This window comes from Suricata suricatta, chromosome 7, assembly GCF_006229205.1.
Source record: "Suricata suricatta isolate VVHF042 chromosome 7, meerkat_22Aug2017_6uvM2_HiC, whole genome shotgun sequence".
Lineage (NCBI taxonomy): Eukaryota > Metazoa > Chordata > Mammalia > Carnivora > Herpestidae > Suricata > Suricata suricatta.
In genome coordinates, this window is record NC_043706.1 from 51095368 (window position 1) to 51111762 (window position 16395).

General features: G+C 39.1%; 1 protein-coding gene across 2 annotated transcripts in view; it reads right to left on the reverse strand.

Annotated features, from left to right (window-relative positions):
* Nucleotides 1-16395, reverse strand: part of HMGCLL1 (3-hydroxymethyl-3-methylglutaryl-CoA lyase like 1) — a 185101-nt gene that overhangs the window by 129349 nt on the left and 39357 nt on the right. The window contains exons 2-3 of one of the 2 annotated variants that reach the window (XM_029945305.1): nucleotides 6732-6812; nucleotides 6401-6508 (exon numbers count right to left, since the gene is read on the reverse strand). The exons of the other annotated variant lie outside the window; for it this stretch is intronic. Of the exons in view, the coding sequence (XP_029801165.1) occupies nucleotides 6401-6508; nucleotides 6732-6812 (189 nt within the window). The remainder of the gene's footprint in view (nucleotides 1-6400; nucleotides 6509-6731; nucleotides 6813-16395) is intronic. 2 annotated transcript variants of the gene reach the window in all.

The window sequence follows — 16395 nt, forward strand, 5'->3', positions numbered from 1 at the left end:
AGAAGGAGAGAGAATCCCAACGGGCTTTGTGCTGTCAGTGAGGAGCCCGACAAGGGGCTCAATCCCACAAACCTTGAGATCATGACCTGAGCCAAAATCAGGAGGCAGATGCTTGCCACACTAAGCCACCCAGGTGCTTTGGAGAGAGAGAGTAAAGGACACTCATTTACTTTTAATAACTGTCAGAGCTTATTTGCTCAAGACATGTGTGTCTATTTTTCTGAGATCAACTATTAAACAAATATGGACCAATATTATTTGGCATGACAAGCTCAAATAAGTTTTTTAAAAAGCCTAGTACAGTTAGAAGCTATTGCTAAAAAAAAATCCTTAAACTTCTTTAATATAAGCCTTTCATAAGGAAGCAGCATTAGTATGTATACCATGACTACAAATTCAGGAGATAAGAAAAGGCAATGAAGACATCACCGGTGACGAGTCTGGTGATCCAAACTGACATGTGCCTGATGATGACTGTGATAATTGACCAGACACATCTCTACTATAGAAATGACATGTGGAAGGTCTAAAGATACAAAGTAGGGCAGCAGTTAAGCAAAAGTCAGTTAATCTTGGTGTGTAGTAGAAGCAAAGAGTATCCTAAATAGAGAAGCGAGAACACTAAGGCAACTTCCACTGAAGAGACAGTTAAATGTTGCTCCTCCTTTAGCTCACCCTCCCCCACCTATCTGGGTACAATGACTCCTGTTCTCATGAAATGGTACTGTGCTCTTGGTAAATTTCTCTTGCATCTTCTCTGGTGAGACAGCAGAGGTTAACTCATTGCGGGTATAATGGATGGGACTTGTACTGGAACACTTCCCAGATGATGAAATTACCCTGTCAGTTAACTGTGCCTCCTAAGCAAAATACTCAGGGGGATGTGTGTGTGCACATGCTCGCTCAACCTCCAAGGCGTTCGCGCTCACTCGCTCCCCCCCCCCACTCAACATCTATGCTAAAATACCCTCTTCCAAGCTTCTTCTCCACATACCCATGCTTTCAACGAGAGCAGAGCCAGGAAGAGATGCAGGACACTGGGAAGCAGAAGCTACAGCCTCCTGCATCTCATCAATGTAAATCTGACTCTGAAACTTCAATCCAGTAACTGTTTTCATCACTAATAAAGAATCCCATCACACACTGAAAGGAGGACAGGGAAAAATTTATCCATTCCTTGTTGTTCACATTGTGATTAGGTCATATTTTTAAGTGTTTAACAAATTTGTAAGTAATTGTTAGTCTTTTAAATTTAAAAAAATTTTTTAATGTCTTTTATTATTTTTGAGAGACAGAGAGAGACAGCGTGAGCAGAAGAGGGTCAGAGAGAGAGGGAGTCACAGAATCTGAAGCAGGTTCTAAGCTCTGAGCTAACTCAAGCCCACTAACCACTATATCCTGACCTGAGCCGGAGATGGACGTTCAAACCGACTGAGCCACCCAGGCACCTGTTATAGTCCTTTAAGTATATTTCTTTCTACTTTTACAGAGAAAATCTATGTCCATATCATGGACTTGGGACCCACCCTTCCCAACAGTTAAAAGTGAATGCAAAAGGGAGCATTTGCTGAGACTTTGCATATGACCTACAGAAACACACAGTGTTGTGTGTGTTTAATGTATTCTTATTTTTCCATAAATGATTTTCATTTTCATCGCTCATGTGAATGAAAACATTTAAAACCAAATAGCTAAATAGTCACTTTTTGAAATTATTGTGTTTATCATGATTTCAACAGCTTACTACTATGAGCCACATTCCCAAGCTGCAGTATGCCTATCTATTTTTATAAACATGCTTTATTTGTGCTGTTATTACTCATTCCATAGAAGTGAGGGGCCATCTGGATTCATTTCAAATGTTCTTTTATTCTATGTCACTCTAAGGAAACTTTTTTCCCCAAAGAAATGGTAAAGAACATGTTGGGGTTTTTTTCTTTCTTTAAATGGCAGGTATTTTATCATCTCTGGCCATTTAGATGATAGCTGTGGGATCCTGTCTTATATGGCACCTTGCTACCATGGAACTCTTCTTTTAGCTGCCTTAGGAAGCTGCTGCCAAACACAACAGTGGGCAGCAATTGTAAAAACGCTTTAAAACTCTAAAAAAAGCACAAGTGAATGAGCAGCAATCTAAACATAAACTAGAGGACTATTCCCATGACCTATGTTTAAGGGAAACAGAAGAAAGCACAAAGAACTAATAGAATACCAATTAAGAGCCACACTCACCGTCTTTAGACGAAGTACAAATCACTTCAGATAATTACTCATAAGTGGTTGCACTAAAATTGTGCTGTCATATCTCAAACATTTTAAGTTAGAGGAGTCTAATGTCCTGATGTTTTCTTCAAAAAAATGAGTGATTACAAGGTAAATTTTCAAAAGAGAAATTAGCATTATGAATTTGTTCTGACTTCACACTCGTTTTTGTTTCCATGAAAACAATGCAATCGGCAGGATCACACGATGAGACAACCACCAACTACAACAATAAAAACTGCTCTGTGCTGGCCAGCTCAATGAAATCTAAATCACAAGCACAACTATGGAAAACCACATTTAAAAAATGGGATAGTCTTGAAATTGCCCTTTGAAAGACCTCAGTATATGATATGTCCTGCAGAAAATGAGTGGTATAACTTGGGAAGACTCAATCTGCTAATATCTCTGATTTGGGCACACCACTTTCTTACAGATTTTTAACACATTTATTTAAAACACTTTGTTATGTATGTAACCACATGAGAATTAAAAGTCAAGTACACAACACACTATTTAGTGTTTGAATAAGTATCCTCAGTTATTCAGATGGAGCCTGTCTGATCCAGTATTTAAACTAAACACATACATTCATCTCTAAGAGAAAGACGTTTCATGAAAAGAATGAAGTTAACGTGTGTGGAGTCCAGGGTTAGTCAGTCCATCTGTTAGCCAGGCAATCATTCAGATAACCCTACTGAGAACCGGTCAGAGCCAGGTGCTCTGGACTCTGGGCACTCACACCAGGAGTCCGTTCATGGGCCTGACTGCCCTGAACACTTCCAAGCTATAGGCAGCACTGCTGGGATGTCCAGGGTCCAAAGAGGTCAAGTCACTTACTCAAGCTCCAGGCAGAATGTAGACTGGAACACAGTACCAGGGGGGTACTTCTGCCTCCCCACAGCTGTCCTCGAGAGCTACACTGGGAATTCCATCGTTTATTCAATAATACTCTGAGCCTAGGAAGTGCTCATTAAATCTCAACAGGGTACTCCTGAGGTCACCTCCAGACCAACCACAGAATAAATCATCTTGGCTCCGTCACATATCTATTAATGTGAGACCAGAAAGCATTTTCCTACTACGGCATATAGAGGGACTGCCTTCCCTTTTGCTCAGACCCATCTTTTCTCCAAACTGGCTAACCAAGAAGTATGGCCTCTATGAAGGGTTCTAGCTTCATCTTTCTAAATGTCACTGGATGTGTCCTAGATTAGTTTCAAGATTAATCTATCAAACAATTTCTAGGGTTGTATAATAGAATGTGACAACTGGTGACAATTTGCATCATCTCAGTAAAGAAGAATATTTTCTAAGCAGCCTTATAAAACCATTGGAAAATAAAAAATATCTTGAAAAGGACTTAGTAAAATTTAGTAACTGAAATACTCCTACTGTGATTGGTCAATTAATATTACCAAGAATTCCCCTTTTTCCTGACATTGCCCCAAAGTTATACCTGTCTTTCTAGTTTTTCTTTAACAGTAATCAAATTTGTGAAATGAACACTCATTGAATCAGAGGCAATTTCATGAAGACTTAAATATGATACAAGAGGCTCACATTCCCTGAAAATTAATGACAGCTCATAAAATAATGGCGAGCAATTTTACAAAATGACATTGTCAAGGAAATAGGTCTAGTCTCCTGCAGCTCTTTGAGCCTTCTTGAAGGAAAATATCTGTGGTCTTCATTACATAGAACCTAATACAGAACAAAGAGAGTCAGCTGTTCATACCAAAAAATTCAAAGTGATGTGTCATGATTATTTCAGGCTGATTGATTCATTATTTATTTCACAATACCTACTTACTAGGCACTAGGCGGTGGGACAACAGTGACAGACACAGTCATGACCTCTGTAACTCTTTCAGTCTAGGAAGCAGGTAATTAAAAAGTGTTTACCAAAAAATATATGATTATAAGCAGTGACAACTGGAATGATGAAAAGTTACATTTTTGTTTCAGGGAAAATAAAAGTAACTTTGATATTTGAAAACGGACTCTGGGAAAAGTGATGTATTACTCATACTGCTAATTTTCTTGTGGCTTCTATTGCTTCTCATGTTTTTCTATTAAAAAGGGCTTTAATGTCTTAAGCCTTTTTTATATCATCCTCCTATAATAATATAGAAACAGATACACATAAGCAAGTATAAATAAGGTGTTCTACAGATACAGAGGCAGGCCATGGAAAGGGCAAACAAGCATCAGTTTTGTTTAGCAGAACCTTCAGCAGTGAAGTAGAGAAACAGAGTTAATGCTGGAAAAGGGAAGAGGGGCCTAAGGTGCAGAGGACCTGTAATACCAGGCTCAAGTTTCTAGACTTTTTTAATAGGGAGAAGGGAATATCTAAAGAATTTAGAATTGGAGTTTGCACAGGCTGGTATTTCTGGGAGATTTCAGAAGCAACAGGAAAAATATATAAGGAAGAGAAACAGTGGTTATGAATATCATTTGAGTGACTACCACCATACTTAATTATAAAGGGTATGGATTACTATGGTACCAATAGACCGAAAAGAAGAGACAGGGATAGGCTATCCTGAGAAAAAATAATTTTTATGTCAGGAGCTGATGAGATCTAGAAGAGAAACCTTTTAAGCACTGAAGTCCAAGATTCCAAAGAGAACTGATGAGCTATTAATGTAAGGCAGTATGGTTAGTAAGGAGTTTAATTTTGACCCAAGTGCATCTGAGGTACTGACTGCAGATCTAGATGAAGCTTATTAGACAAGGCAGGACCACAAGTATAGATTTGTCATCCATCCATCCATCCATCTATCCATTTATTTATGTTTGTTTTTGAGAGAGACAGACAGAGCACAAGCAGGGCATGGGCAGAAAAAGAGGGATACAGAGAATCCAAAACAGGATCCAGGCTCTGAGCTGTCAGCACAGAGCCTGAGTCAGGGCTAGAACCCATAAACTGTGAGATCATGACCTGAGCCTAAGTGGGGCACTCAACCAGCTGAGCCACCCAGGTGTCCATAGCTTTGTCATCTTTTTTTTTTTTAAATGTTTGTTTATTTTTGAGAGAGAGCACGCAAGAGAGCACACACATGCAAGTAGGGGAGGGGCAGAGAGAGAGGGAGACACAGAATCCTAAGCAGGCTCCAGGCTCTGAGCTGTCAGCACAGAAACCAATGTGGGGCTCAAACCCACGAACCATGAGATCAAGACCTGAGCTGAAGTCAGATGCTTGACTGACTGGGCCACCCAGGTGCCCCTGTCATCCTTTTAAAGTGACTGTTAATATTGGAAAGATAGGCCAAGAAGAGAGCATAGGCAGAGGAAATTACTGAAGGCAGAATGTTAAGGGAACCTTAAATTTATACGATGTCAAGGATGACAGAAAAAGAACAATTGGGGAAGTAACTGAATAAGGATTACACAGAATAACAGAAACCAAGGGAATGAAGTGAGAACATGACCTTAAGTGCTAGAGAGAGATCTAAGGATCCAAGGAATGAGCACAGGTATTAGACAGGAAAGGGAGTGGGGTCGGCTTAATGGCGACTAATCATGTTTCAAAGACCAGAGCCAAGTCTCAGAAGCAATAACAGTTGCCACATGACTGTCAACTCTGCCTAGGCTTTATCTTCTTAAGAAAAGATTTAGATGGCTCTTTTTGCCTTATCTATGACAGATAGGTTTCTCTAGCAAATAGAAGTGCTAAAAAAAAAAAAAAAGTGCAGAGTATCTATCTACATTTCTGACTAATATGAGATTTTATTTCAAAGGTCTCATCAGTCCACCCATTAATACTTCATTCTAAGAAATAAAAGAGTAAAAGCACCTAAAGATATATAGATTATTCATGAAGTCAGTAAAGTTGTAAATTAACAGCAGATTCCTAAATTGCTATTTAAGAATCTTATCTACTCATTATATTGGGCCACATACTCAGGTAGGCTTGGGATGGAGTTCCCAAAAACTTTTTAGGACTTAATAGAATAGAAGATGTTTCACCATAGGAATTTTTCTTTAATAATGTATCAAGGCATGGGCTAATATTTTGGGAAAAAACCACAATAAATTAATAATAATAGCAGGTTAATATTATAATTTACATTATTTACTAAATCTTGCCAAAGTTAAATTAAAGATTCAAGTAAGGAATTATGTATTTACATACCTGTGGCACCCATCTGGAGGACACAAAGCTGGTCACCTCTATGACAGACAAGCCAGTTTGGGAAAGTTGATTGATAAATTCAATTTTTGTATCTGTAGGAACTATAACCTAGGAAAGCATTAAAAATTGTAAGTAATTCATGTAGGGTCTATTGAAGCATAAATAGAAAATTAGTTCCTAATAAAAGCAAATCATATTTAAGATGCATAAATTCAAGTAGCAATTGAGAACATAGTCGTGTAATATATGAAACCTATCTAAGACTTTAGAATTTTAATAAATATTCTGATTTAGCACTTGGAATAACTATGTTAAACTAATATCAAACTACCTTTTCATTCTGCAATCCATCCCGAGGTCCAACTTCTACTATTTTAACATATTCAGGGAGTCCAGATGACTGGGATGTTTCCTGAAATGGAAAATATAAGACAAGAAAAGCAGGTAACAGATCAGCAAACTTGCTTATTTGAAAAATCATACAATTACACTTTGTTAAGAGTTCTCACCCAAGAAAGCTAAATCCAACACAGTGCTATAATCCAAATATCAATTTTATATTGTCAGCAACATGAGGTGACTTTTTCTTCTAGCTCAGTAATATTCAGTTATTCAATGAAAATTGAAAGATTAATTTCTAAAATATAACTGTGGAAAAGGTATTTAAGGTATTTAAAGAGCAAACTTGTTGAGTAACTCTATGTGTTGATAAAATTTACTATTGTTAGAGTTCATTACAAAAGTCTATCATTGTATTAACATAATTCTACCAAGCCACACTCCATACCTTAGACTTGAGGAATGTGGCTGTGGTTCTCTGGCCTGTGCCCAGAAAGCTGAGACTAGACAAAAAGGCATGCTGCTTATTTATTTTCTATGTCCCACAGCACAACCAGCACCTAAACATAGCTCCCTGAAGGACAGAGCCACCGCAGTAGGGCCTACACCCTCAATATTCCACTGGGAACACCTCGTTGTTACCCAGTGAAACACTCTGTTCCACCTTTTGCCCAAATCTGAAATGGCAGAGAGTCTAGACTCTGGAACCTCTGACCCAAAACCAGGTATCATGGACACATATTTAAAAAGACATTAGTTTACGGGGCACCTGGGTGGCTCCGTCAGTTAAGTATCTGGCTCTTCATCTATGCTCAGGCCACGATCTCGTGGTTCATGAGATTGAGCTCTGCGTTGCTCTGTGCTGACAGTGCAATGCAGAGGCTGCTTGGGATCTTTCTCTCCCATGCTCTCTGTTCCTCCCCTGTTCACACATTCTCTTTCTCTCTCTCAAAATAAATAACTTTAAAAATCAATAAAGACAGTTTAAAAACAGGAAAAATAGAAATGGCCTTTCTAAATGTCATATGGCAGTCAAAATTAGAATAGTCTTCTAAGAATAGTCTTATGAGACTATGTTAACTGTGGCTAACTATTATCAATTTCTTCAATGGATAGCTGACAGAATCCATCAAAATCATCAGGACATGTACTTCAGAGTTGTTTTAATCTTGCCTTTCAACAAGGATGATGAATGTGGACCAATCGATATGCATTGTCTCACTCTGTCCTTGAAGAAATCATCAATATATATGGGTGAGGTGGTTTGGATGCAGGACCCAGTTTGTTTCCACCACACAGAAATTTGCTCCTGGGCCCCTTTAGGGCCATAGGCAATATGTGGCCTTGTTGGCATTGTGTGCTAACTCAGCAAAAGAACCCAGGTAATCCTTGCTACAATGTTTACATACCACCCCCAACATTTCCATTAAACTGGGCAATTTAATGAACAAAAATTAACCAAAAAGGAAAAGAATTCTCATCTCTACATCTTCTGAGCAGGTTGTAATGGAAGCATGGGGCCCCTCATCTTCAGACTCAGTTTTGGAAGGCAACCATGAAACCACGTCTCATTTGCAGTGGCCATAATTCCAAGGCAATAAATAACAGGGATGGCATGGGAAGATGGGATAAGAGCAGCTCATTCATCTTTCTTGTTACCCCCAGTCCTAAAACTACAGAAATTTTAAAAACTGACCAATCTTAAGCCATGTTGTTTCAGTATTGCTGTTTCCTGAAACTGCACCTTTAAGAGCAATTAGCTTGAAGTAAACATAGATGAAGAGTGTTTCTTGATTAAACAAATGTTTTAATAGCCACAAGGAACACGGTGTCTTTTAGGATGCTAACAACATGCTGAAAGCAATTAAAGAACTTAAAAAACCCCTTTACAACACTGTAATAGCTAGCATAAGCAACCACCTGAGAAAAGTGAAGTAGGATTCTCTACCAAGTACAGCCATTTCAAAGTATTAGGTAGAAGCTAAATATGAACAGTGGAGAGAATGCTTCGAGGCCGAGTCCAAGTCCTTGAGGAGGAATGATAGAGTCAGGAGCTGGAGACAAGGATGGTGACAAATAAGCTACACATTTAAATCCAGGGAGCACAACATCCTGATGTGATGGCTTCTAAGACCTTGGGGCTGACAGACCGAAGAGCCACAGGTGTAGAACTTGTCCTCTGCTAGTCCACCCCTGCCCCACGAGAGCCTCTACACTCATTATAGTGCATTTGCATTGCACACATACAGCCCTGCTAGATGGACCAAGGCTGGCATGATGATTCCACAAACCCTGTAGGATCATAAATTCCCCCTCCCACCTCCCTGTGGGGGGAGTTCTCCTAGTGACTAGAAGCAACCTCCACTAGAGACCACCCCACTGTACCTCACAGCAACCCCATCCCAGAGAGATCCAATAATATCCAGCCCAAGAACAACCTGGGAGCTGGTTCCACCTGCTGGCACCTGCCTGCTCTCCCACCTTGGGAGTATACTTTGCTTCAATAAAACTGTTTTGTGCTTGCTACTCTCCTTCTGGCTGTCTTTATTTGAGCATGAGCACAGATCCCCTTGTAAATCTTCCCGGGGGGGATCCCAGGACTGAGACCTCCATTCCTACAAGGCAGACTCTCTCTCACCCACAATAAAAACAGTATGAGCTCACTCAGTATTAGATTTCTTCTGGAATATAATGCTATTGTTTTGTCTTTCTAGGCATGGAAAAAATATTCCTGCTACCAGTGTATCTAACAAATCTGAACAAAGTTAAAATGTGTTCTCCTTGTTAACAGCAAAATAAGTGCATAAATACAATCAAGTATACAAAAGTATACTAAAGTATACAAAAAGTAAATAAATACAATTAACACTTGAATATGGATGATGTGAGAGCCCTCTCTAGTGATCTTTAGCCTTTTTCTAGTTATTACTATCTCTGTATTGAGTTCTCTCAGGGGCTTCAGCTATACATAAACAATGTCTGCTGGACAAGTGCACCTAATGCTGTTTAAGTACATAGAAGTGATTCAAAACTGAGCTCATTATTTCCCCCACCTCATGCCTCTCCTCAGACATTCCCCCACCACATGCTATTCTTTACCTTTCTTACCACTTGTATCTAAGTGGTCCATTTATTACTGGTTTTATTTTGGCATATACCCAGCACCCAGCACAGGATAACACTGAGACTGTGCTCAGTAATTACTTGTTGATTATGTTAGTTAATCTCTTCTGTCACTGGCTTCATTAAAATTGCCATTTTTCTTTCCTCAGCCAGTCCGTTGCTATAGCTTCCTAGGTAACATTCCTAATCCTGTTTTTCCATGATTAAAATCTTCCAGCATCCATAGGTCACCTTCAGAGCAATCTACCAGTCTAAGGTAAGATGATTCATGACAAGTCTCTCATCTTCTACCACTGTCTCTATTTCATCCATCCTCTGACTTTAGCCAGGCCAAAATCGTATCTTCCACACTTTCATGTCTATATGCATGAAGTTTCTGCTGCTTAGAAATACCTTCCATCTGTGGAAAAGATTTTCTCCCAAACCCATTTCTCTTCTTCACAAAGGGCTGGACTACATTCCTCCACTATGTAACGGTTATATCTGAACAAATTCCAATGAATAGAATGTAAGGGTGAATGATATGCACCATGTTTAGGTTTGGCCCATGAAAATAGCCCATGCACATCCCTACATGCTCCTTCCCTTTCAGCAAGCTTGAGGCAGAGGAGCATGGCAAACTTGAAACCTAATAAAGACCAAACAGAAAAGTAAATCAACGAAAATAATGAAGGAGACTGTATCTTTGACTCACTGCTTAAATAAGGACACCATGCCAATAAAAATCAATCATTCTATACTTTATATAGACAAAAATAAATGTCAACTCTTTTAGACAATTTACATTAAAGGTATATCTTTTATAGCTGCTAATTGTGAAGAATGGTTAAGGGTCTGACATTTTAGCCTACTTAAATGTAAGCTAACTAATGAGGCCACACGGATGCTGGTGGAAGGCACAAGACACCTGGATCAGAGGGGGGAAAAACACCTTATTACTCATAGGCATAGTACTCCCAGCAATGGCAGTAGCTAGAGGATCAGTTTTTGGGCTGGTTCCTCAAGCACCAACTTCTACAGAAAGAAAGAAAGACCACTAAGTGACACTTGCACAAGCAATGGGCTGCATTACAGGAAAGGAGCCCTAAACACAGTGAACCTGAACCTTTGGTAATAGGTGTAAGCATGATCTTTTCAGGGCTACAAAGGTAAACATGTTTGTTATACTTGACTATGAGCATGCCTACCTTTTGCTTTGCAGGAAGACATTAGCTCTATCTTCTAAGACCTTAAGCACACTTAGCCTTTGCTCCAGAAGATTTCTATCATTTAAAGATGTTCCAAGAAAACAAAAGCTGTCCCCAGTATAAAAATTCTTTTCTTCTTTTATTTTGAGAGAGAGAGAGAGAGATAAAGACAGAGACAAACAGAGCAAGCACAAGTCGGGGAGGGGCACAGTGAGAGGAAGCAAGAATCTTAAGCAGACTCCATGGCCCAATGCAGAGCCCAATGTGGGGCTCAATTCCACAACATGAGATCATGATCTGAGCCAAAATCAAGTCAGACACTTAACCAACTGAGCCACCCAGGCACCACCTCCAATACAAAAATTCTTGAAAATATAGTTTGGAGTGAAGGCAATTGTAACTCTGCTTGCAGACATACAGAAATTTAAGACATGTATGGAGAATTATTTTCCAATAATATGCACTCTTCATTTTTATACCATCTTGATTTATGGCAAACTTTCCCGATTCATAAACTACTCTATTGGCTTCTGCAATTATAAACAGAGCCTGGGACCAAATCTGCTCAATTTATTTCATAAGACATTTAATTAAGACTACTCTCCACTGAACTACAAGTAGTAGGATAAAGCCAACCAGCAGTATTGACTTCAGCCAGGCCCCCTTCCTCCTCTGAAGGGTCCTGGACCCAACGAGTTATATATTGAGACCCTGCACCAGAAACTAAGAGTTGTTTACTTTGTGCCCATTTTATGAGGGTGGGTATGTTGCCATGCTCACTACTATGATGGATCCAGAGAGCAAATGATGGTAATCTAGGTAATGGAGGTTGATCAGCAGCTGAGTCTAGGGGACTCATTAGAATGTGGGTCTCATGTGATTCAATCAGCACAATTCACAGCACCCAAAGATGCATCTTTGATTTTTCAGTCTATACCTGTCCAAATGACAAATAAGCTAATGCTCAGACCACATTCCAAAGTCAGTTAAAAACAATGGGAATATCCTTAAGTTCTCCTGAGGGGGTTGAGTGATCGCACCCATTTTTAGTTCTGCACAACTGTTAACAAAGGTTGTAAAACTACAGCATCCCTGTGTATATCATCAGGTTTCAGCTTAGCCAAAACATCATGCTACCAGGCCAAGGTCAGGAAAGCACTGTGAATAGAAGGGTACCACCGAACTAGTAGATTTCCTTTTGCAGTGGGTTGGGCAGCAGAGGGCAACTGCTACTTTGTGTAAACCTGAGACTGCACTAGGGACAAGCTTAGCACTTTCTTAAATATACAATTTCCATTTGCTTAGTGAGGTTATTAAGGTTGTGCTACCTCATTAGTTATTTCCAAAATGAAAATAGGCCATAGAGTCACAATGCCTCCATGACTCAGGTGTCCAATTTCAGCAAGAGCTCATTAGCAAGATAATGCCTGATTTTCAAAAGATACCTGATAGATGTGTCAGGGCAGGGAGGGGTCCAAATTTCTAAACAGCACCTCCAAGTGCTGGCTGACTTTGTCAAAATTCCAATTTTCAAGATCACCAGGCAGAGAGGCTTATAGCTCAAAATGGTCAGAAGGATTCAGGGATTCCCAAGGGATTCTTCACTTCACTACATTCAGCTCTTACTAATTGATATAATCCCCTCTAGCACTTACGGGACAGAAAACTTAAATCCCCTCACACATCAGTTTTTACTGTATGTTCAGATGTGGAATCAACAATACATTGATTTGGTCTCAACAGCCACACCCAAAAGGTTGCTTTGATTCTCTTTTCCCATTGTGAGTACTGCCCAAACCTCATCAGTTGCAAACAAGACTCACACCCCAAGGACTGAGTAGGTCTGTGACTTTGACACCTTTATATGACAGACAAAAATGTTGGAGTCCTCCCTCTCCCCAAAGTTCCCCAGCATACTCAGATGGATGATCTCAAACTAATAATCAGCTTTTTTCCTCAAAACAGATGGAGGAAGAAGATTGGAAATGATACAGGGGCACAGAGGGAGAGATTAGTTCCGTATCAGTAACGCACCTTTACTTTCCATTTGGGGCAGCATAGTAGCTGTTCACCAGCTCAATCAAATGATCTTGAAATGTTTGGAGACCACACAAAATGCTACATTATACATCAAAATCATCATTAGTAACACCATTGATTTTAACCTGGGGAACCCCTGGACTCAGCATGCACAACTGCATTGGTTCCCAGCAGGATAATGGTGGGGGGGGGTTCCCTCTGGCTGACATAGGCTTGACTTGCACATGATCCATCATCAAGATAGTTATCTTTTAACTCTTCATCCAGTCACAATATACTGGCTAAGGGAGTTTTGCAAAGTGGCAAGTCTGATCAAAAAATTTAGAATTCTTTGGCTCCCTTCTCATTCTCCAATATGTTACCTTTCAGCACTATAAACACAATCGGGGGCAGCAGGATTCTCTGATAATAGTCAATGACTGACTCATCTACGATTCCTCACAGGAGTTTGTCTATCCCAGCCAAATCTCTCCAAGTGGGCCAAAGTTTCTGTACAGCAGCCAGAACTCACAGACTCAGAGACCTTTTGCTGTCATCTCCAATTATATCCAAGTTTGCCATAACAGACTGCAGGACAGGCTGTGTTGGAAGAAGGTCCAATTACTGCTATTCCTCTATCACAGTCATTGCTTGCCCTGTATCCTCAACTCCCAACTGAACCAAAGTTCTTATGATTCACCCAATTTCTTTTCATGACATTAGCCAAAATTATTTCTTCCATAATCCAAGTAACTGTTGATGGAAAGAGGGAAGAGAATCTTTAGTCCACACAGTGTTCATCTTAGTGCTAGTTGTTACAATGTGTGGACCTGAAGCTGTCCACCAGATAACCGAGGGAGTTCCCCTTCCCCTAAAAAAGTTAACATAATCAAGGAACCGCTCAACCCTTGAACCTTCTTCCTGGAAACCAGGCTGCAACCATCTTCCCAATTTCTCATCATTAACTGGCAAACAAATAGAGGACCATACTTTCCTCAATTGACTATAAAATCTGGTCAATATGTGTGTACTAACTTACATTTTCTTCCCCCAAATCCCTTTAATCCATCAGAAAAGTTCTTCTTTTTTAAGAAGTCATGTCTTCCTCTACACTCCATCCTCATTGACAAACTGTCACAACCTCTGAAGGACTAAGATTTTACCCTACATGCTAGCTCATAGGCAACTCTGTCACAGTTTTATGGGTGTTGGTAGCAGATATACAACTCTTGAATCAGAGACAGAAATGTTATTATTCACATTAATAGCAGTCAGAGCATCCGCATTTTCTTTCACTGGTTCCCTGAGCGTGACAGGAGCACTGCTTCAGGGAACCTGCGTATTTCACAGTATTTAATAGTGCCTATTTCTCGTATTTGATTATAAATCTCCAGAGTCTTCAGAATGGACACATACTAAACACTCAAATGCTGTTTGTTAAATGAGTAAGTGAGCTTACATCTAACTTCAGACGTTTCATCTATCCAACACATAGCAGCAGCATTATTACTGGTATCAGATACATGGGAATAACCCAAATAAACAAAGATCCCTGCCTGTAATAAGATCACACGTTAGTGGCACAGGGATCTGTATGCTACCTTCTGAGAGCAGGGGCAGTGGAAGCAGAGCAATTTTTTTTTTTTTTTACAGTGAATATCCAAGAGTTGATGAATGACTTATATGTTCCAAGGAATTGAGTTAAAAAAAAAAAAAAGTAGTCTGCAGAAGTTAGTAACATAGTCTTTAAATAGGTCTATAGTCTGAATTTATTTTTATAGCATTAAAAGCTCTATGTTACTGAGCTCAGTGTATCCTGTTTAATGTGGAGTCATGTATGATCCTGGTGAAAAACAAAAGATGCATTATCCAGAACAAGGCTTTCAAAAAGCCATGTTATATGGCTGAATGTATGCCCACATTTGGCATCAGATTTCTAATGGTTCACTTTCATAGAACAACAAAAGGAATACTATCTTGCATTATATGTTGCTTTATTATCCCAAAGTACTTTTCTATCGACATTTCATCTGTGAAGCTACCCTGTGAGGTAGGCAGAACTGAAAAAGAGATTAAATGACTTTCTAAGGTTACTCAACTAAGTTCCCTGGCTCCTTTTCTAGTTTTCTTTAGGATGAGATTAAATACACCACAAACTATTGGGCTTAAGGTTGTGAAATAATGAACCATTATTTTTTATGTAGAACATAAATGGGCTGCTTTACTCACATTTTTCCATCTTATGTAAAATTAAATGGAACACATATTTTGATGAGGATTTCTCTGAAATCTTAATGGGGTGTGTGCCTGTATTTATTTTTTATATTTACACATAAAATATATATGGGAGGCTTCTATATATATAATCTAGATGATTCCTTATTATTCACTCTACAAATACTCCTTGTTTTTTTCCCCACTAAGAAAATAAGACCATCCACAGGAGGAATTTCCTGATAGATTTTTATATGTTCCACTCACTTCATTTCCTGAGGAGTAATTTTATGTGTAAATAAAGTCTTTATAATATTGACATATCCTGTTTCATGGTCAGTATTCTCCCCACAGAGAACTGCTGCACCAGCCAAATCAAATGCTCCCACTACACAGATGAGAAGTCTGAATCAGGAAATTTTAAGATTTTCTTTTGAAATTATATTGAACTTTTTAAGGGAGCATAAATCAGATGTCCACTTTTCCACAAGAATCTATTTTTTATCCCATCTTAAATATGCACATGGTACATTTTGTGGTAACATTAAACTCTCCACATTCTGCTAATTGTTATTTCTTAGATATTTCCCTGTTAACCTAACATAGAAACACACAAAGCATTCTCACTGATAGAACAGATAGTCACAGAAACTTTAGTGTTCTGGAACAATCTAAAGACATTTCTCTCTCCGGTGCCTTTCCTGGATGAAGAGCTGAATCAACAAAGCTGATATTTGAAACCCTTCTTTCAGAATATCCGCGTGTCAGTGTTCACTCAAAGGCGATCTCTAGCAGTTTAAGAAGAACTCAACTTGTAATAAGGTAAAAATACATTTGTAATGTACTATTAGGTTACTTCAAGCATTATGAGCAATATATCTAAATTTACAAAATCAGAAGGTAAAAGAAGTATCTGCTTACCTTTTAATAAGTTTTGACAGCCAAAAGGAAAAGTGGACTATATCCAGTACTTTGCTCCCATTGCATTCAGTATTGTTAAACGTAACAGAGATTATGAACTAGCTCTAAAAATGCGAACACTCTTCTGTATGCATGCGTGCTAATATTTGTATTAGGTACTAAATGGAAAATAAATTCTGGGTGCCAGTGCAG